We start from the raw sequence: 22,562 nt of genomic DNA, 5'->3' as shown, positions 1-22,562 counted from the left end.
CCAGCGATGCAGTAGGCAAGATCAGCATCCCCGTGTCACTGAGCTGAGAGTCGTTCTGCCCATCCGTCAGCGTGCGGTCCTACCAGCCACGGATCTCTCATGATACCTTCAGTTCTCCCCCTCCTTATTTCATCCCATCTCGGCTTTCTAATTAACACTAGGAAGGCGCCGTGTTAGTTCCTCCCTCGGATCCGAAGAGAACCTAGAGAAGTTTATCGAGACAAAACCGAGAAAAGAAACCACGTCTCCTCTGTTGTTATAACCCCAGGAGCTGACACAGTGTTTCAAATATCGTGAGTTTTTAATACGTCAGTGAGTCACTGGGATCTTCAGGAAGGAAAGGGAACAGGAATGGGTGAGCTATAGGATGCGGTGGGTATGGAAAGTGGTGGTGGCAAGAATGGCAGCAGGGACTTCTGGTTGTAGTGACCAGGTGGATGGTGGTCTCACCACTTGAGACAGGAAATAGAGGATAAAGGAGACGGGAGGGGAGAGTTCATTTCCGATACCGAATTGGAGTTGTCTCTTACGCCACAGAATCTTCATCTATAACGGGTCGGGAACCTTTCTGGCTGAGAGAGCCTTGAACGCCACATATTTTAAAATGTAATTCCATGAGAGCCATACAATGACCCGTGTACGTCATGCGTTATCCAATAAAAATTTGGTGTTGTCCCAGAGGACAGCTGTGATGGCTCTAGCCACCTGCAACCATGAACATGAGCAGTAGGAAATGAATGGATTGTAATACATGAGAATGTTTTATATTTTTAACTTTTTTTTTTTTTTTTTTTTTTTTTTTTTTTGCTTAATCCCTTCACCTTCTTTTATTAAGTCCCCCAACCACCCTCTGACAGTTGTCAGTCTGTTCTTTTTTTTTTTATTTTTTTTTATTTTTTTAAGCTTTTTTAAATTTTTTTAAATTTTTTTTAAATTTATTCATTTTTAGAGAGGAGAGAGAGAGAGAGAGAGAGAGAGAGAGAGAAGGGGGGAGGAGCTGGAAGCATCAACTCCCATATGTGCCTTGACCAGGCAAGCCCAGGGTTTCGAACCAGCAACCTCAGCATTTCCAGGTCGACGCTTTATCCACTGCGCCACCACAGGTCAGGCTTTAACATTTTTTTTATTAAAGATTTGTCTGCGAGCCAGGTGCAGCCATCAAAAGAGCCACATCTGGCTCACGAGCCATGGGTTCCCGACCCCTGATCTATAACGTACTTGAACTTTTGATCTTCAGGGGCAGGCCCGCAACCAGAATTGTTCCAATGCTGAACAGTAAGTTGGCTAGTGCCGTTGGCCTAAACGTATAATGTTTGGAAAATTCTTTACTCAGAGCATGCTTCCCTAGATATATACTATTTGGAAGTTATCCATTTTGGATTTAAGTTGATTCATGTAGCATCAAAGGAACAAAGAAATGTAATTAGTAACTTCTGTCAGTAATATTAGAGAATTTAAAAGGACATATGATACATGGAGTAAGGTGGGGAGGAGGGGTAGAAAAATGTAAACAGGACCAGAAAGAAGACAGGCACCATATAAAGAGTTTTTAGCTCTTTGGTTTCTTTGGATAACATGGTAGGTTTTCTTGGTTGGTTGGTTGGTTTGGCTAAGATCCCAGTATCTACTTGAACTTAGAATTGTTTTTTTATATCTTCTTATATGACAGCCTAAATTCATTCTTACAATAATGCGACTTTTCATGTGGGGATTATACAGTTAATATATTATTAATAAAGTAAGCACTTAAATAAATTTGATTCCTGTGCTATTTAAAGTTCACTTGTCTCTTTGTTGGGTTCCACGATAAACAATTTTAAATCCCTATCTTCACAAATAACCATGTATACCTATTTTGCTTTTTTATAGATTTTCTTTAATTCTCTTGTGCAATAGCAGGGCGGTTTTATGAGACGTATCATTATAACAATTGCAAGTTTGTCAAATTACTAGTCATGTCAAAGTCCTAACAATGCATTGTGCCGCATTCGAACCAGAATTATAAAATGTGTTTGTAGGCGAGTATTTTGACAACCAGAATGTATCCTAAGGGGAAAAAAATAATATCATTTAAAATATTTTTTTTTTACCCTGTGAGTCTCCAGCAAGCGAAGAAGGGCTTTTCTGAAGTGAGATTAGACAATAGAGCCAACTTCATTTTTTATGCACGTGAGCGGCGAGGGCTCGAGGTTATTAGTTGAAACCGAGTAACCTTTCCGGGCTTTCATCTCTTTCTTTTCAAATTTGAATATGAAAAGCATATTCAAGTCAAAGACCATCACTTTAATGACATTTGGCAGTCATTTGATTTATTAGGTTTTAGAAAAAATTTCCCTTTAAATATTTCATCATACTATGCTAATCCCAGTAATATTGCCAGCTGCAGCCTTGTACCTGTATTACTGGAGACAGAATGGTGTGGAATTTTCTCTGTCATCCTGGTAAAATTTCCATGAACCTATTGAATAATAAAATAACCTTATTGAAATATTCAGATTTGGGTTTTTAGTTAAAGTGTCTTAGAATACATAATAAAAAGAAAATGTCTTCTGAAAGAAGGGGGTAAAATTACTTCATCAAATATTGAGGGGGTTGGACGGCAATGGAAATTGTTCTTTATGGGGGTGTTTATACAATAGGAGACTTACGCTTTTCAATTTGATTAATTATATTATATGCTTTGAAGTATCTAAGTAATCACGGTGGTGGATTTGCACACTGATTTATATTTAACAATGAATTTCTAAAAGTTGGTCATAGAAACAGGTCTTATTTTTAGCTTTTGTTTCTTAATATGATTTGAAGTTATATAGTTTACAGTAGCATGCCTTTGAATGTAGGAAAAGGGATAAAGAACAAATTTAAAACTATATAAACAAATGTGTAACTGAGGCATTACCTCAGCAGGATCTCATTTTTGTCCATCTGTTATTTGTTTTAATTATGATTAGATGTGACTCCCATAATCTGTCTGTGACACCAAAATCTATTCAATAAGAACTGAAGTGCAAATTACACTATCAAACAAAGACATTTTTATTTGTTAATTCTCTAAAGATGGTATAGCATAAATTGAGAGAAAATGTGTTAAATTGGATAAAAATTTTGTTTCTTTTGTTTGAAAACTACTCTTTAAATGAAATATGTCACAGCAGAATATATAAGAGAGCGACTTGTAGGTTCTGCTCAAATTAATATGGATTCATATAGCTGCATAGATTAGCATAATAGCTATAAAGTATTCAACAGGCTTTGATCTCTGAAGAACCGAAACTTTCTCAGGTAGTGTCGGTGAAATAAAAGCAGTGACAAACATGTACTTTATTACAGAGTTAGAAACAAGGCCAACGGATACCTGTCATTCTGAAGGCAATCAGAGATGAAGATCTCATAATCCTCACTCCTGATAGACTACTAGTGGGGTATTTATAGCCTCAAATGTAAATCAGGAGACAATTGCCATGACACTGTTAACTTCAAACCCCAGGGCATTCGCATCTCATTCTGTCTCTCTCTGTCGTGAATAATCTATCATGTGGAACTAAATGGTAGTATGCCATGCCTTCCAAAAAAGAAACCCATCGGCCTTTGTGTTTTATTTAAAGTTGATAATGAGAAGGGGTAAAGGATTTTTGGTTCCTTTGTTTTCCCTGTTTCTTTGTTGTTGCTTTATTTGGGTTTTTTTTCTTTCTCTCTCTCTCTTTAAACAGACGTCAGAAAAGATTCGGATTGAGATCATCGCTCTGAGACTCAGTGACTCTCGAGTAATTACAGATGACACCATCCGAAGGCTGTTCGTGGAGTGCCGGTTCTACAGCCTTCCTGCCGAGGAGACGCCCGTGTCACTGCCCAAACCCAGGAGTGGGCAGTGGGTCTACTATAACTACAGCACCGGTGGGTGTGGCTCTCCGACCACGGAGAAGGGGCGAGAAGACGGCTCTCCGACCATGGAGAAGGGGCGAGGGCAGTGGGTCTACTACAACTACAGCACCGGTGGGTGTGGCTCTCCGACCACGGAGAAGGGGCGAGGAGACGGCTCTCCGACCACGGAGAAGGGGCGAGGGCAGTGGGTCTACTACAACTACAGCACCGGTGGGTGTGGCTCTCCGACCACGGAGAAGGGGCGAGGAGATGGCACCATTCTCTCCTCTCCGTAAACAATCACCAAAGCCTTGTCCGAATAGATGAATAAAAGTCAACTCTGTAGCATAAGGATAAAGAAATTGAAGTAGAATTGAAGAAAATTTTGAAGTAATACTAAAGTTAAAACGAAAACAGTGGAGAAACAATGCTTTTAGATGTCGCTATTTCACAGTATTGTTTTTTTTTATGCCAATTGAATAAAAAAATACGATATTTTAAGGGCAAAAATATATAGTTATTTTTAATCATATGGACTTGAATGGTTCAGTGGCCCAGTTTTTCAGCCTGTCTGAGCAGCATGATCACATAGCTGTTTTTACAATGTATGTATGGATCTCTCCCTGTGTCTAGATGTTCAGGACTTGAATCGAGTGACAAGTTTTAGCAGCAGGCAGGTTTTCTCTTAATTTAGGGCTTTATCTATCAGCTGGTTGACATGTTAAGTCAACTGGACCAGTATAGACACAATAGGCAACCTGTAAATTCTCATATCAACCGACTTTTTAAGATATTTTAAAAATAGTATGTGTCAGTGTATAACTGGGGAGGAGTAAAGGAATAAAAGTCTTGCCAAGCTGCCATGACCCAAAGTTAAAGCTGCGTATTAAGTTCTCCTCAGGCCTGCATTAACCTGAGCCAAAGTTGGAGTGTTGGGTTATCTTTCACAAAACAGGCCACCTCTTGTGGTTTTATAAATTGCATTTGAATCAACGAGCATAATCAGGCTATTATATCAGCCATATTACAAATGTTTGTGATTACTTTTTCTTAGCTGGTATTTCTAGAAACGTGTTCATCTCTTGAGACAGTAATGACGTAATCAGGAGTCGTCAGAGAGCGCTCTGCTCCTCCCTGTTCCCACAGTCCCTGCTGGTTATGGGAACTGGGCGATATGTTTAAATTTCATGGTTCTCTGTTTTCTTATCTATGGAATGAGACGCTGAGATCCCGTCCAGCTCCAGTCCTGTAATTCTATAATAGCAAGTGGCTTGAGAGATAAGTAGTGTGGTCAGGACGAGAATCTGATCCCTCCTTCCTTTCACTGACTTGATAGAACAGAAACATTTCAAAAAACATTTTTCCATCCTTCCTATAGATCTTTTCACTACTGAGCACCAAAAAAGAAACCATATCAAAATATCGTTAGAAACGAAAGAACTGTTCAGCTAATTTTTTTAAGTATTCTTTTTTGTTTTGTTTTGTTTTTAATTTTATTTATTCATTTTAGAGAGGAGAGAGAAAGGGAGAGAGAGAGACAGAGAGGGAGAGAGAGAGGAGAGAGAGACAGAGAGAGAAGGTGGGGAGGAGCTGGAAGCATCAACTCCCATATGTGCCTTGACCAGGCAAGCCCAGGGTTTCGAACCGGCGACCTCAGCATTTCCAGGTCGACGCTTTATCCACTGCGCCACCACAGGTCAGGCAGCTAACTAATTTTAACGAAGGTGCTCCAAGAAAAGAGACAGACTTTTCTGGTTTCTGTGTAATTCTTTGTAAAGGTCACCAGTAGAATGTTTGATTGTTTTTCAGAAATTGGTTGTACATTGAAAATCTTGGCCACACCTCAGAGCAGATGTTTCCATTTGGTTAAGGAGCAATGTAGCTCATCTCTGGATGAGACCTATGCCCCGAATTTTGTACATTTCCACACGGTGACCTGTATTTGCTTGGGGCTTTGGGTTGTTGGTTGGTTGGTTGGCTTTGCTTTTATTTTTTTCCTTTTACTGAAAGGTAGCCTACTATCTAATTGGTATTTTCAGAGATGTTTATATTTCTGTGAATTAGTCATTTGTTACCAACAAGAAAACCAACAACCTATTAGAAATGTATGTAATATAGTATTTACTATACATTTCTTCAGTTTCTATTCCTACCTATGAGATTTGACTCTGTAGAGCTTTTAAGATTAATTGAAAAGAATTGAAAGGCTAGTTCTCTAGAGGAAGGCGAGGGGGATGCACTTTATGCTCAGAAGCAAAATAATGCTGTTTTATATCTACTATATGTGAAAAACATGAAGTCCTAGTCCATCACCAAATTTAAGAAATAATATTAACCTTGTATTTTATTCTTCACTTATTATGACATAATGAAAATGTTCATTTAATTATGAGATTTGCCTCTCCTTCACTGCAGGGGAATCTCCTTGAATCTTTGGTTAATAAGTAACTATCTCATCTAATTATTACAATCATTTACCATTCACTTTTTACTTGATATAAAAGATCAATATAATATAGACTTACAGCTTCCAGATCTTATGCAATGTTAGTGAAGTTTTATTTTCAAACTGACTTTTTAATTCATCCGGAGAGTTTAGAAGGACAGTTCGCACCCGCCACTCCTTGTAGAATGCCACGCAGAGGGGAGGGTGAGTGAGCCTCCCGGTGATCTCAACCTGCCTGATGGCTTGAGTCTATGCAGAAGGGAGCGGCGCCTGGAGGCCTAAATTAGGTACCTACGGCGAAAGGGTTAGACTAATGAGCCCCACAATTATTCATAACCTAATTCAGCTTTTGTTAAGAGGTGTTAATACCAGTCTCACCCACACAAAAATATATATCATCTTTGGGCTACTAACACTGAAAAACATTGCAAGACAGCGGTGGCAGTTTACTGGGGTTGGAAATTTTGCTGAAAAAGCAAGAAAATAGTTTGAAAGAAGAGAAGATTAATGATGGGTCTGAAGAATGATGTCTGGGCTGAATAGAACCTTCCAGGGAATTGACAGGGGGAGGGAAAAGGGCGAATGAAATTGTCCAAAGTCTTTATGAGACTCACAGGGATTGAGCGAGGTCCTCAGTCTCTGAACCTTGAACAGTCTGCCTTCGGGACAATTGGAGTTGAACTCAGAATATGACAGGGGTGCAGAACTTGAGATTTGGTTGCTAGTGGAGGATGAGGATGGGGGATAACACTGAACACAGTAGTTCATCTGAGGGTCAGGGTCACCAGACCTTTATTATTACACCATCTGCATTTCTTCTGTCCAGTGACATTGAGAGAGATATGTTTTTAATGGTAGACCATTCAAAATCAACTCAGGTATTGGGACTACAGCTTTGTATCTTTTTAAGACATATGCTCTCAGTTAGTGTATGTCCAAACCTAACCAGTCCTAAACACATGACTTCTGATGAAAATGAAAGGTAAATAGCTTAACTTTGGGGAGTTCTGATATTTTTCATAATCACCAGAATTGCTTTTTAAAGGATATACTTTTTGAATTTCTGAAAGCGTAGACCTGTTTTAACCATTCGGTTTCAGAAGACAAAATGGCTGTCCTTAGGGGCATGACCTAATTAGAAGTGGTCACTGTGTTGCTGTTTCCCACATGTTCAACACGAGTGTCACTAGTTCCTGATCCCATGGAAAACTGGGCGATGGGAAAAAATACAAAAACCGGGCAAAGGACTGTTGGGCTCACCAGAGATTCCCAGGGTGTGGCCTCCTGACCAACAGCAGCTCCTGAGAGGACGTTCGGAATGCAGACTCCCCGGCCCTGCCCCAGCCCTGCCGAGTCAGACCCTGTGGGTGAACTCGGTCGCCTGCATCTCGGCAAGCCCCCAGAGCATTCCAGCGCGCCGTAGAGACTGAGAGTCACTGGGCAGGACTGACATGCCCGGCCTGGGCCTTGTTTGGACAAGCAGGAGAGCTGTCGCTCCCGTTTGGTACACCTTTAGAGAACGAAGCTTATTGGTAGGTAGCTTGCGTTTTGTTTTGTTTTCCAAAAAGGAATTTTTAAAAATGTTCAGCCAAGAGAGTTATTTAAGACACCTGGACCAGGTGTTCTTAGGGGAGAGGGGAAAGAGGCGGCCTCCCTCGTGCGGCTCCGGAACGCTCTTGCCCACTCCCGTCTGTGCTAACAGTGTGGTTGCAGCTTACGCAGCGGGAAGAGTTTGGGCCTCATAGGGAAGACGGAGAGGTCACAGAGCGGAGGCCAAGGAGGCAGGCTCTGGAGACGGACGGTGCTTGATTCAAGTTCTGCCTCTGCTACTTTCTAGCCAGGGGATTTGGGTGAACAGGTGGCCAGCCAAGGCACGTGCCCCGGCATTAGTAGAATTGAACGATTAGCATGACTTCTTAGCATTGATGAGTTAAACACTGTATTTCCAAAATGCTCTGAAGCCTTTGTCTTTCTTGAGTCCTGTAAATCCCCAATGACCTTTATAATTAGTCCTTTTCTGGGATAGCACCCTCCAGAGCGATAGCAGAGAGTTGTTACTTAGTTCTTCCGTAGACACTGCCGCTCTCCGGCGGACACCTAGGGCCCCACCTCCTGTGCCAGGCTCGGTGCCGGCACAGCTCAGGCCCTCGGTTCGGATTTGCTCAACTGAGCCAAATGCTGGAGTCCTTTGATAGCATCACAACGTGAGATTGAACTGAAATTGTCCCGGGGAGCATCCTCTGTGGAATGTTTGTTCCTGTGCAGCCTGGCTTTAGACTTGTCATGGTGGCCCTGGCCGGTTGGCTCAGCGGTAGAGCGTCGGCCTAGCGTGCGGAGGTCCCGGGTTCGGTTCCCGGCCAGGGCACACAGGAGAAGCGCCCATTTGCTTCTCCACCCCTCCGCCGCGCTTTCCTCTCTGTCTCTCTCTTCCCCTCCCGCAGCCAAGGCTCCATTGGAGCAAAGATGGCCCGGGCACTGGGGATGGCTCTGTGGCCTCTGCCTCAGGCGCTAGCGTGGCTCTGGTCGCAACATGGCGACGCCCAGGATGGGCAGAGCATCCCCCCCTGGTGGGCAGAGCATCGCCCCTGGTGGGCGTGCCAGGTGGATCCCGGTCGGGTGCATGCGGGAGTCTGTCTGACTGTCTCTCCCTGTTTCCAGCTTCAGAAAAATGAAAAAAATAATAATAATAGACTTGTCATGGTACCATGCACTCTTTGTGTGCTTTTGACCGGCGATAATCTCTAAGTTGAGATCTGGTCATGGGAGCCTCTACCTCCAAAATGGCATCTGAGAAAGAAACTTGACGAGAAGCTGAGGCATCGCCGAGGCTGCAGCGCCAAGAAAAGGCAGTGGGGGGGGGGGTGGTGGGACATTGGCACGTGAGAACTCTGGGTAGCCATTGTTCCCAAGAGCAGACGCCTCTCTGCAGCTGCGGGTGCTGGGGCTCCTCCCTGGAGTGGGCGGAGAGCCGTCACCTAAGCGCCCGCCTCAGCCAGGCCGGGCCCACCACGTCCCTGCATGCCAACAGGGTCCCTTACCAAACAAAGACACACTCCCCCCCAAAAGGCCTCCCTCTTTCTTCCTCCGTGTCCCCCGACCCAACGCCAGCTAACGTGGGTCTGCGGGTTTCCTCCGCCCGCACCCCGGCCGCCTCGTTATTGCGCACTGTGGCAGGAGAGGAGGAAGAAATTAGCGAGCCTGTCAGGGCGGACGGGCTGCCTGCCGTAAGTCATCATTATCACTCGCCTCTCGGGCGCAGGAGAGGCAGTAAACCCTCCGATACAAAGCAATAAAGCCCGCCGGCTTTCGCTGTCGTGGCTGCCAGCGCGGGAACAGGCAGTGACAGCGACGTGGCCCTCTCAGATGTCGGTGGCGCATCTTCCCTGACAGTGTGCACAGGAACCTGCGGTGACTTGACATCACGTCACGTGACCGTTCAGACTTGATTCCGGCTTTCAGCGCCGCTTTCTGTTCCCAGGCACCCGAGGTGCCGCGGCCCCACTCAGAGCAGGTGCTCGTTCAAGGAACAGAACGTCGCTAATGTGGCATGTTCCTGAGTGGCTTTCCGTGTGACTTTATTTCTTTCTTTTTTGGTACAGTGATCTACGTTGACAAAGAAAACAACCAAGAGAAGAGAGACATCTTAAAAGCGATCCTACAGAAACAAGAGATGCCCAACAGAAGGTACATGGCAGCGCTCTCGGTTATCTGATGGTTTCTGCCGCACGGAGCTCTGTGGCGTGGCACGGTGCGGTGCAGGGAGGAGGCGCGGGACCAGGGCTTGGCACGTGACCTCCCTGGGTGTCTTTCCTCCCGGAACAGGGCGGCCCTGCCTACCACACAGTGTGACTGCAGGGCCTGGGGCTCTGCGCAGCGCTGTGAGGCACCCCGTTGCCGCCCACCTGTAACTCTTAAGGGGCCTAACGGGGCTCGCCAGGAGGGTGCCCTCCGGAGCCAAAGGGCTTGAGTCTGAGTTCTCGTTCCGTGGCTCACTAGCTGGCCGAGTCCTAGCTGGCTGAGTACCGGTCGGGTCACTCAGCCACCTCTGCCTTGTTTTCTCCGTCTGTAAAATGGCCATGATAAAGCCACAGAGGTTGCTGTGAAGACTGAAGGAGATACTGTCCCTACAGTGGACCGACTCGCAGCTGACAGGTAGTTAAGGGCACCCTAAGTAATTGTTGCAGTCAGTGTAAGTAGTCATAATAATATCATTATTTTAATAGCTCCTCAGCCTTTCAGACTAATTTTTATATCATGGGTTAATAATTCATCATTTCATGCTTCTTTAATGCATTGGGAGGCAGGTTTGAACAGGACACTTTGCAGTTCTGGTTCAGCAGAGAAATTACACATGTTTGAGAAGAGGGGGAAAAATCCTGATCTCAGTCAGTTTGTACTTTTGCGTGAGCTCCCGCCATGCAGTGTGGAGAGTATCTGAGTACTGCCCATGCGCCCCTGCCGCTGCCCCGGCGTGGTCTGCACGGCTCTGTGGTGCTCCGCGGTCCTCTGTCCTGTCCGCTGTAGCCCAGAGGTGACACAGCCTCTCACTCTCAACAGTGGAGCCACCCGCCACCTCAGAGGGACACAGGCTGTTAGGCCATGGAGTGCACATTACACACACAGTCTCAGAGAGCTTCCGGACCAACATTTCATCTTCTGTTTCCAGAAGGAGACTGGCATTCTTAGCCCGTAGGCTCTGCTGGTCGCGTTGTGCTAACTCCTTGAGACGCGCCCATCTCGTCTGTGGACCGCGGCCCAGCGGCGGTACAGCCTGTTCCTCAGCCCGAGGCGCTGTTTCCCCCAGGTCGGGAGGTGGCCACCCGAGTTTTACGTGCTCACATCAACTTCTCCCAAGGCCCCTTCCAAGGCCACCCGTCCCCAGGGTTCTCCCAGGGACTAACGACTAAACAAGCCTGGCCATGTCATCTGCCTCTCTGCGGTCAGCAAGTGGACCGTCACTGTCGAGGCCTGGGCTCTGTTCCCGCGAGTGAGCCCTGGGCAGTGCTGACCAGCCTGTTCAGTCGCGTTCATCTGCTTCTTCCCTCTGCTCCTGGGACTTGAGAACGTATAATAAGCAGTGCCCCTTGTTGGGGGCAAACAATTTTGTTTCCTCAAAAGTGGTTGTTTTTAAGAGGGGGGATTCCGCTTTAATTTTAGACTTGCCTTTCCTTCAGAAGACCTGCATATCTGTACCAAAATAGTTTTAAAAATAAAGTCCACATGGCCCTGGCCAGTTGGCTCAGTGGTAGAGCGTCGGCCTGGTGTGCAGAGGTCCCGGGTTCGATTCCCGGCCAGGGCACACAGGAGAGGCACCCATCTGCTTCTCCACCCCTCCCCCTCTCCTTCCTCTCTGTCTCTCTCTTCCCCTCCCTCAGCCGAGGCTCCATTGGAGCAAGGATGGCCCGGGCACTGGGGATGGCTCCTTGGCCTCTGCCCCAGGCGCTGGAGTGGCTCTGGTCGAGGCAGAGCGACGCCCCGGAGGGGCAGAGCATCGCTCCCTGGTGGGCAGAGCGTCGCCCCTGGTGGGCGTGCCGGGTGGATCCCGGTCGGGCGCATGCGGGAGTCTGTCTGACTGTCTCTCCCCGTTTCCAGCTTCAGAAAAATACAAAAATAAATAAATAAATAAGTAAGTAAATAAATAAATAAATAAAAATAAAGTCCACAGTACCTCGAATCCCCTAGTGCCATTCCAAATCACAGAGGACCCCACAGAGCTTTTGCTTAAGTCAGTTTATCAGTATTTATCATCTTATAAGTTAAAATGAGTGGATGTTTTAAAATATTAAAACCTCATGAATATCAACAGAAATAGCATATTTTAATGAAAACTATTTCCCAAAACCAACAAAAAGAAGTAAGTCCATGGTAACCGTAATGACTCCTACTCGGTCATCATTGTCTCTCAAAACCGCTGAGCGCTGCAGAGACACAAAGGCCCACGTCCTTCTCGAGAAGCACGGAGGGGACTGCAGGTGCTCGGTGACCGCGTCAGGTGGGAGCACCTCAGTGACCGCTCCTCTGCCCCCCAGGGCCAAGAATGGCCCTGTCCCCCTCTCCTCCCTTGACAATTTCATTTTCTTAAGGGAAAGATCAGATGTTTACACTTATGTGTTTCCACAGCCGAAAGGCAGTGTCATGCTGGTGAAGTGGTCCAAGGCCCCATGACATAAAGAGCCTCCGAATTTGTGAGGATTTGTTCCCCAGACAGCAGCCCCCATGAACATGGGTGATAACTCACTGAGCCGCGTTTAGAGAAGTTAGGGGCATCCTCCCTGACAGGCACAAAATTACATACACTGTAGAGTGAATTTTGTATCGTAACTTCGCATCCTGTCCCGTGCTACATTTGCAAATATACAAGTGTCACCTTAAAAGGGAGGCAACGCGTTGGAAGGAAACTTTAAAAGGATGTATCTGAAGCCATGGTTTTGACATTTAACTGAAACTTCCCTGTGGTTTCCCTTCCCTTCTTCCCTTGTAAGTGTTCTGTGGAGCAGACCCAACCTAGCTGCCTGCAGCCAGCATGTGACACTCACGGGTGACCTGCAGGCGCTTCCGTCCTGCTTCACCTTGAAATGAATCTTCATCTCAGAACGAGGGAAGAGTCCAAACCATGCTAAGTTCTTTAAGGAGCGTTAGTGCTTTTCGGTTTCCTAAGGGACAGGTGGTGTTTGAGGTCAAAGCCAGCCCAGGGCTTGCCTGCTCCAGGGACCCTCCCTCCACGAGCCCGCCCTCAGTCAGGACTCGCCCTCCGCAGCTCAGGTAGAAATTCAGCAGATATGCAGCACCCCTCCCTGGTCTCAGGAGCTGACCCCGGAGCAAGGGGGCATCTCTGCACTCGCGGAGCCCACCCGCTGAGGGAGACAGAGCAAGCACACAAGGGAGGCGGTTAGTGATGTGGCTCAGGGACACCTGAGACAGCTCAACACCCTGCTCAAGGAGAAAATAACAGTGAAGGCAGACGGAGGGGGTGACATTTAAGGTGGCCAATGAAGGACGTGGGGACCCAGTCAAGTCATTAGCACCCAGGAAGGTCAGTCCAGGCAGGGGGACTCCCAGGCGCACGGGAGCCCATAGAGGTGAGTGTGCAGAGCCCCCACGGGGGAGTGGGGGGGGGCGCAGGTCAGGGGAGGGGGACAGGCCGGGAGAGGAGGCCAAGCCGCTCTGTGGCAGGCACTTCCCGGCTCTGACCTCCCTGGGTCCATGGCATCTGCCCCATGGGTGTCTCCAGACCCTAGGCTGGAGTGTCCGCCCGCCCGAGGACAGGACACAAGGTTTCACCTCTTTGTTTTGGCAGGGTTAGAGGTCCCGTATAAGCTGTGTCTGTGGGTATGTGTGGACAGTTCAGCCTAAGCCAGGCTGCCATTTTTTAAATTATTTCTGTGTGCCTTCCTCTCTTTTTAATTTAATTTTACAGTTTCTTAACTTTGTATTTGACATCTCATTTTACTCTCTAAAAATTAAAAGCCAGAAACATTGCATTTCTTTTTGTTTGTTTCTGGCCCTTTTGCTGACATTTAGAAGTTTAGTTTTTTTGTTTGTTTTTGTTGTTTGTTTTTGTCTAAGAATTTCCCTATATTCAGGGGCAGTGGTCATCTGCATTTGTTATGTGGTATGCCAGGGGTCCCCAAACTACAGCCCATGGGCCGCATGTGGCCCCTGCGGCCATTTATCCGGCCCCCACATCTGCATCCTGTGCTCCTAGAGTTCTGTATGTGGCGCCCCGCAGAGCGCAGCGTGGCTCCCGTACAGCACTACTTCCGGTGACATGGGAGGCACGCGTCACAGCTCCAGAAGCACGTCATATCACTTGCTAGGGCTAGCAGTGACAAATATGGAATCGGACATTGACCATCTCATTAGCCAAAAGCAGGCCCATAGTTCCCATTGAAATACTGGTCAGTTTGTTGATTTAAATTTACTTGTTCTTTATTTCAAATATTGTATTTGTTCCTGTTTTGTTTTTTTACTTTAAAATAAGATATGTGCAGTGTGCATAGAGATTTGTTCATTTTTTTTTTATAGTCCGGCCCTCCAACGGTCTGAGGGACACTGAACTGGCCCCCTGTGTAAAAAGGTTGGGGACCCCTGTGGTATGCTATAGATCTTACCCTTAGATATGAGATACTATATAAAGATAACACTAAGTTTTTATTAAATCTGTGCAGCCTCTAGTCTGGAAGTCTTGTGGGTGTGAAGTGTGCATCAGATGTCACTTTTAATTTCTACTCTCCCAATCATAGTCATTGTGGGACAGTTTCCTTCATCATTCTCTATAAATGGAGTGACACAGCTACGGTGTCACGGGAGCCTCGGTCTTCTGACACGCCTTTCCTGTGCCCTCTGTCCCTCCCTCAGACATGTGGAAGCTCCTAGATTGAAAACAAGTAGCGATGAAAGAGCAAAATCAATTTTTTTATTTAAATCATTTTTTCTTTTTCAACTCGAGTTGACATACAATATTAGTTTCAGGTGTACACCCAGTGATTAGACATTGTGTAACTTGATAAGTGGTCATCCCGATAAATCGTGTGCCCACCTGGCACTGTACCTAGGGGTTAGAATATTATGGACTGTATCCCCTATATATTCTGTACTGCACGTCTCCGTGACTACTCTGTATCACCAGCCTGTCCTGCGGAGTCCCTTCCCTTGCTCACGCGTCCACCCCGCTGCCCCCCCTGCCTACCAGCACGATGTCCTCGGTGTCTGTGAGCCAGCCTGTGTCTGTTCTGCTCGTTGGCTTATTCTGTTTTCACTCAGTGTTTACTGTGTTCCTTCCAGACACTGCTTACATGTGCCATCTCACTCGACCCCCACAGAAGCTCTATAACACAGGACCACTCATCCCCATTCTACAGATAAGCACACTGAGATCGGAGAGGTTAAGAATTTGTCCAAGGGCACAGCGCCCATAAACAGGAAAGCAGAAAGTTGAGCCCAGGACGGGCGCCCTAAACCAGCCCGGCTTACGCCCTGTGTATTGTACAAATACTCATCTTCACCGGCAGACCGGGCCCCGCATTCCTCAGTTGCCCTGGGAGTAGGTACTACCTTTGGTTTCATTGTAAGGGATTTCCGTTTTCTCACCAGCTTGTATTGCTCGCAGACATGGACTTAGGAATGGAATGAAATGCTGAACACTCATTTTTAGCAAATTAGCTTAAACTACTAATTTAACTTCGTGTTTACCTATGTGTTTGGAAAGGATTTGACTTACGCATATTTTTCAAGGCCCAGTTTCACAAAGACTTTGATTTTTATCTGAGACTGTTATCGAAGAAACAAGGTTCTTGTTTCACTTCTGGTTTGGGATGGTTACGTTTCAAAAATGGTTACAATGGTAGTTTACAAGCCTCCGTGGTTTAGGCTGCGGTGCCAGGACATATCAAAAGAGTACTTAACTGTAAATTCCTGACACTCGGTTCGTCCAAGTCCGCTTGGCCTCAGCACATGTCACTAATTCAAATCAGTTCCATCAGAACCCCACAATTATGTGTCTAAAAGTAAAATAAAACTTGGTTGCTATGGTTGTAAGTGCAGAGCTTGCTGAAGTAATACAGATATTTCATATTGCTGTTGGGCAGAGCTACAACATTTATCTAACATGATTCAGGGAGCGTGATCTCTGCGTTTGATAGAACACACATGGTGGGTTCAACTGCTTAGTCGTAACTCCGGAGTCGTGCGTTTCTATGGAAAGTGTTGCGTTCTGTCACAGTGGCCGCCCTGACCTCCGTGGTCTTGACTCACTTGGTCCTGCTAGCCTTCCAGGTAGAAGCAGCAGAATGGGGTGAGGTGACGTGGCGCAGAGCGCGCCGCTTCTTCCTGCCCAGGGACCTCCTCCGGCCTAGGGACAAACGTCCGTCAGAAAGGTGCATTATTGTTCAGATGAAGGCTGGGTGTGCTATCATCACTCTAGGAGTTCACTTAGTAACTTACCTACCTCACAGAATTTTCTCTCAGTTGGAATAATTGGAAATTTTGAGATTTCACCCACAGTGATAACAACCCGTTCAGTTTTGCTTCCTGGTGGTTTTTTTCTCACGCTGGGGTGGTTTCCTCCGTGTCTGCCTTCCCCAGTGTCTGCTTCACTGTGGTCAGTGACCCTCCAGAGGATGAGCAGGACCTGGACTGTGAGGACATCGGCGTCGCTCACGTCGACCTGGCTGACCTGTTCCGGGAGGGCAGAGACATCGTCGAGCAGAACGTCGACGGTAGGGGCCGCCGCCGAGACCCAGACCCCATACTGAACCCTCCGGTGCGCTGGCGCGGGGACGGTGAATCCTGCGTTAGCTGGATGCTTTGCAAAGCAAGCAGGCATTTGGTTGAAGCTGGAAGTCTCTCCCTGCGCCCCTTCCCTGCCCTCCCCCTCCACTCCGCCTTCCTTGGAGTCAGCGGAAGTTGAAAAATCATTAGTCGTGTTTCACAAGGAGTTAGCATTTTGTTCCCATCGGGGCGTGTGGGACAGGTCCCGCCAGGGGCTGTTTTTCGCGTTGCTCATGGAGGCCTCGTGCTGCCGGGCCTTATTTCAGCCAAGGCACGTTGTCCTCGGAGATCACTTCAGGGTCTCTTGCGAGGCTTCTCCCTAGTTCAGTGTCACAGTCCCAGGGCGTAGTCACTGTGGACAACTCGGAGCACTTTTGGTGACTTGTGTCCCACAGGGACTCCTGACCAGTGTGCTCTGCGGACATCACCTCGCCGGGTGTGAGCCCCAAAAGGCTTACTCTCCACCCTCTCTTCTGTATGACACATTTGGAACATGCTAAAGGAATTGTTCTTTAGAAATCAGACTTTTCAAATCATAACCAGGGAGGCCTGGACCATGCACGACACAGGGAAAACGGAGGCTGTGTCCTTGTCCCTGTCGGTGAGGTGACAGCGGTCCCCGTGGCCGGGTGCGCGTGGAGCGTTTGCCCTTCTCCTCGTGCAGTAGGTGGGCACGTGCAGTACCTGAACCCCCAGTGCCAGGGCGCCTGCCACAGCCCAGCCTGGTTCACGCCGAGCTGCTCGTCCTGGGTGCCTGTCGGTGCTCAGAACTCAGGATCAAGCCAAACAACTAAGCAAATGAGACCAAGTAACCTAGTTAGAACCCTCTTCTGAGAAACTTTTCCACAGAAGGAAAAGATGAGAGAATTAAAATATTAACCTAATCCACACCATCGAAGCCACCAGGACCAAGAGAGTCTGAGAAAAATGACCCAAGTCATATATGCTTTATATTCTTAATCTTTTTACCAGTCACTTCTGCTTCACAACCCATGTTCTTAATTCTGCAAGACCACAATGTGACCACACTGGTCTGACATAGGCAGCTGTTGCAGTCATGTTTGGGGAAAGTCAAAACATTAAGCTCTAGTCAGTTTAGGATTTTAATGTTTTGTTCTGTGTCAGACATAGGAGTTGGCCCTGGCTGGTAGGCTCAGCAGTAGAGCATCAGCCTGGCATATGGAAGTCTCAGGTTCAGTCAGGGCACACAGGGGAAGCGACCATCTGCTTCTCTCCTCCTCTACTGCTACCCCCTGTTCCCCTCCCTTAGCCATGGCTCGATGTGTTGAGCAAAGTTGGCCCTGGGTGCTGAGGATGGCTCCATGACCTCTGCCTTAGGCACTAAAATGGCTCGGTTGCTGAGCAACAGAGCTGCGGCCCAGCCAGGCAGAGCATCGCCTGGTACGGGCTTGCCAGGTGGATCCTGGTCGTGGCACATGCAGGAGTCTGTCTCTGCCTCTCCTCTTACTTAAAAAAGAAGAAGAAGAAGAAGAGGAGGAGGAGGAGGAGGAGGAAGGAGAAGAAGAAGGAAGAGGAAGGAGAAGAAGAAGAGGAGGAGGAAGAGGAACAGGTAGACCCTCCAGGGAGTGAGCGGTGCCCACCTGTGCCCTGTGCTTCTGCACACTCCCTACCTGCTCGTTTCTCCCCTGAGTGTCTGTGTGTCAAATTTTGTTTGAAGGTTTTTTTACAGATTTTCTTGTAATGAACACACACAGACACACACACACACACACACACACACACACACACACACAAAAGCCTGATGCTTTTGGCCAGCAATCCACCTTTGGTGCCTCACTGAACCCACTGAAAGTGTGACCCCTCCCAAGGAAGCCCATGTACACTTAAAATTTTTCATCTGCTTTCCTACCATGTCAGTTCATGGGCCCTCAAAGCCAGTCCATAGACCAGGGGTCGGGAACTTATGGCTCATGAGCCAGATGTGGCTCTTTTGATGGCTGCATCTGGCTCACAGACAAATCTTTAATAAAAAGAAAATGTTAAAAATGTAAAACATTCTCATGTATTACAATCCATTCATTTCCTACCGCTCGTGTTCATGGCTGCGGGTGGCTGGAGCCAATCACAGCTGTCCTCCGGGACAACACCAAATTTTTATTGGAATATGCTTAACATACACGAGTCACTGTATGGCTCTCACGGAATTACATTTTAAAATATGTGGCATTCATGGCTCTCTCAGCCAGAAAGCTTCCTGACCCCTGCCCTAGACTTTATCCTGAGTCTGCCATTTTCACTTTTTCTAACTTCACATGAAATCTATAAATGAAACGTTTTCTTTGGAAAGAGAAGTAACCAATCCAAATTATGATCACGTAACTTCTTTACAATGGTTAGAACAAATTCTGTGTTGCATCTTGATCCCTTTTAGACTCTATTTCTTACTAGCTTAGGAGCTCTGACTCTGAGCTGAAACTCATCACCCTCCAGCCTTTCTGTGAGGTAAACGTCCTGAATGGCTCATTCGTTTTAGCTCCTCGAGCAAAATGCGCGTGTCACACGCTCTGTGTAAAATGTGCACACCTGGCAGCTCTAACTTGGACAGTTCTGAGATGCCGGTGAACCTTGGGCTCTAACAGAGGTATTTCCGTCTTTTCAACTCCTGCTTCAGCTCCCCTGCCCGAGGGACACCCAGTCGAATGCTGTCTCTGCTCTTGTCTCCCCAGTGCTGGACGCTCGAGCAGGGGGCGGAAGGATCGGCCAACTCCGGGTCACCATCGAAGCACTCCATGCCCTCCGGTGTGTCCACGAGCAACACAAAGAGGACTGGGAAGCTTGAAAAAGCTGCTCCCGGGGCGTCTCCGGCTCCTGAGTAAACGCTCACAGGAAAGCTCGTAGGCGGGATGTTTGCTCTGGTGTATATGATCTATAATTCATGGGGAGCGGGAGGGGCAGGCCTGGGACCAAAGTGCTCAAGTTTTGTACACTCTTTCATTTGTTTGTCTCTCTAGTCCCCCCTTCCCGTGACTGCCGCCCCCTCAGGAGTTCAGATCTCCACAATGGGCCGCACCGTCTCAATAATTTATGCCTACGCCATCGCAAGAGAAAGCCTATTTGCATTTCCACGTTTTCTTATGAAGAACTGAAATGCAATTCCCATTTTTATTTTTAATAAGCAAAACGCATAAATCTTAGAAAACCTATGAACAAGAAATACTTTTATGATATCCCTAATCGTCCCACTAAGTGGAATGCCAATGATTTAGCCTCATTAAGAGTTTTATACTGTGAAGATTTTATTCGAAGCAATAGATGAAAATTACTTGGATTAATGTGTTAATCCTCCTCTTTAAAATGCTAATATCCATTTCATGCACATTAAAGCTCAGTGCGCATTGTCTTTGATGCAGTTTCTATCAATTAAATATAAAGAATAAGATGGGGCACCCACTTAATAAATTACTGCAAGTTTTTTTTTGTTTGTTTTCCTTTCGCAAAAATTGCAGTTCTTCCTTTCGTATTACTTTCACGGATTCACAATGGTGGTATTGACCATGGGGTCCAGGAACGTGTGTACGGCATTAAAGGGGGTAGATATGGATATATAGGGCACTTGCACTTTGAAAACCTAGCATAGGACAGAAAGAAATTATTGAAAGCCTGGCTCAAGATGATATGCTTAGTCAGACCTGAAAGGACTATCTTTTTATCACTTTTCTAAAATTGACATCAAGCTCATACAGTGCTTGGAGGTGTGTCCGGATAACCCGATCCTCCAAAAGCCGCTCGGAAAGTTAATTTTCTAGCCTTGCCCAATCTCACGGAAGGATTTAATTGATATTTTTAATGGAGCTGTGAGTCAGCGCAGAACAGGAATTGTCTCTGGAGGTCCAGGATATAATGCATTTCATTTTTTAATTTACTTTTTTTATTTGTCGTTTTCTTCAAAGGATTTTTATAGGCTGCGGGTTTTCACTGTTTGCAAACAGGCTATGTTCCTTCTTAAGCATATGTAAAGTATTCAGGGAGATAAGTAATTTATTAAAATCTACCTAATTTGCCGTGATATATTAAATCTCTGCTTCAGTGATCACAGACCATTTCATTTAGAGAATTAGGCATCCCCTCTTTGTGTGATTAAAGCTCTGGAAAATGAGTTCTTTGCTCCTATTTGTGAACATTCAAAGCCCGCTAATGGCAAGAAGATGGAATAGATTATGAGACAATTCATTACAGTTCAACAGAGGGGAAAAAAAAGGCAGCTATAATGCAAAAATGCAAGTATGAATATCTGCATATAGTTTGAACCATCTGTGCTCTGATGGCTTCAATAATGACTCTCGTCTTCAGGAGGCTTTGAAATGGCATCCGCACAATATTAATTTGTTGATGTACATTGTGGGACCCGGAGAGGAGGCTCTGACCGCAGAACTCGCCAAGCTCGGTTCCTACCATTGGGCCTCCCCGTTTGGAGCCTGCCATCCCCCAACAAGAATCTCGCTCTCATCAAACTCCGCGAGTCTTCCTCATAACTCATTCCTCTGGAACCTTCCAGAGACCACAAACATCTGCAGCCGAGCCCCGTCCAACCCTAGTAAACAGCCACATGTTTGTTGTCACTTCGGCTGGCTCTGAGCTCATCCTTTTGGCCTCTCCTGCCCGCTTTCTTTGGCTCCGTGCAGTGACAGTGTCATTAGGCCCATGAGGCTCCCGCAGTAATCCGAAACAGGCGGCGCGGACCCTGGGATTAACTGAGCGGTTTCTGGGACATTTACTGTGGTGTTCTCCCGGGAGGTTTGTGTTCTTGTTTTAAAACATTACATCCCACACTGCACACCCTTTCGGTGGGGAGAAGAACCGGACCGTGCTGACTTCCTATCTGCAAACAGAGGGGGCAGTTTTCATTCGAGAACGTCTGCGATCTGGTCACCTGTGCGGAACGCGCGCCTCAGACGAGAGGAGAGAACCGGCCGTTTCTGCCGCGTTCCGGTTTGCGGGAATGGAGTATGGAAGAGTCCCCTCCCGGTGTTCCAGGGCTCAGCCTCGGACCGCGTGACTGTGCACGACGCTCCTTCTCCTCAGTGACCGAGGAGGCGCCGGCATTCTGCAGTGGGCGAACGGCCTCGGCGCCCTCGGACGGGTGCCCCAGCTGGGTTTCTGGTCTGTCCAAGAGCGTGTTTTGTTCTGTCTCGTGTGGACCAGAGTTCACTGAAAACGTCGGCACCTTTTGGAATACAAAGCAATGGTTCTGTCTTGGTGCACCGAGCCTCATGCGTTCCGTATGGCTCCGGGGCAGGGGGGTGCCCGCCGAGGCCTCCCCACCCAGGGGCCCCCATTTAAGGTAACGCGTGTGCACACTTACAGCTGTTGGTGTAAACACACACAGTCCACTCAGCACTTCGGGGGCGGTAGTGCTTTTAGCCTGAAAATGTAAATAGAGATGTGATGTGGGTGTAGGAGAGTGTCTTTTACACGACTTTTTTTTTTTTTTCCTACGACAGTAGAAATGTCAGACTCCCAACCACTGTCATGAAAGGCAGTTGACAAAAATAAGTTTTATGGTTTCCAGTGTGGTTTCCGTAGAGAACATCGCTCTTCACTCTCAGCTCCAGCATGTTTTCTAAATTATCGTGGTTTATTGCTGTTAACTTAAATTCGTTTTTTTTAAAAGAATAAATAGAGAATATATTTAGTCAAATAAAGAACAGCCACCCTGAAATGCTGCTGTTCCTGCCATTCATTTGTTACCACAAGACACAAATGGCCCGCCCGTGTGCTATGAAGACGTGCGTTCGGGCGGGTGGGCGGGGGAGGTGGTCACATGACCTGGGAGGCTCGGCGCGCGCTGCGTTCCCACGACGAAACATAAATTATTTCAGTAATCTGACATCAAGAGTTGTGACAATGAAAACCACTTCTTACACATGTTCTAACAAGTATCTGATTAACATTTTTGTGGATATGGAAAAATCATTTTTTTTTTTAGTCAAACTGGCACTATTGCTGAATTTAGAATGATTTCCTT

General features: G+C 46.8%; 1 protein-coding gene across 2 annotated transcripts in view; it reads left to right on the top strand.

Moving 5' to 3' along the window:
* RPGRIP1L (RPGRIP1 like) overlaps positions 1-20,010 on the top strand; it is a 95,750-nt gene extending 75,740 nt beyond the window's left edge. For both annotated transcript variants that reach the window (XM_066348943.1, XM_066348944.1), the window contains exons 23-26: positions 3,711-3,894; positions 9,907-9,991; positions 16,391-16,524; positions 19,264-20,010. In XM_066348943.1, the coding sequence (XP_066205040.1) occupies positions 3,711-3,894; positions 9,907-9,991; positions 16,391-16,524; positions 19,264-19,376 (516 nt within the window). In that variant the 3' untranslated portion in view covers positions 19,377-20,010. The remainder of the gene's footprint in view (positions 1-3,710; positions 3,895-9,906; positions 9,992-16,390; positions 16,525-19,263) is intronic.
* Positions 20,011-22,562: the final 2,552 nt, after the last annotated feature.

The sequence above is a fragment of the Saccopteryx leptura genome, chromosome 9 (assembly GCF_036850995.1).
Source record: "Saccopteryx leptura isolate mSacLep1 chromosome 9, mSacLep1_pri_phased_curated, whole genome shotgun sequence".
Classification (NCBI taxonomy): Eukaryota; Metazoa; Chordata; class Mammalia; order Chiroptera; family Emballonuridae; genus Saccopteryx; species Saccopteryx leptura.
The sequence above is the reverse complement of the archived record's forward strand: the minus strand, read 5'-3'. Positions and strand labels throughout refer to the sequence as shown.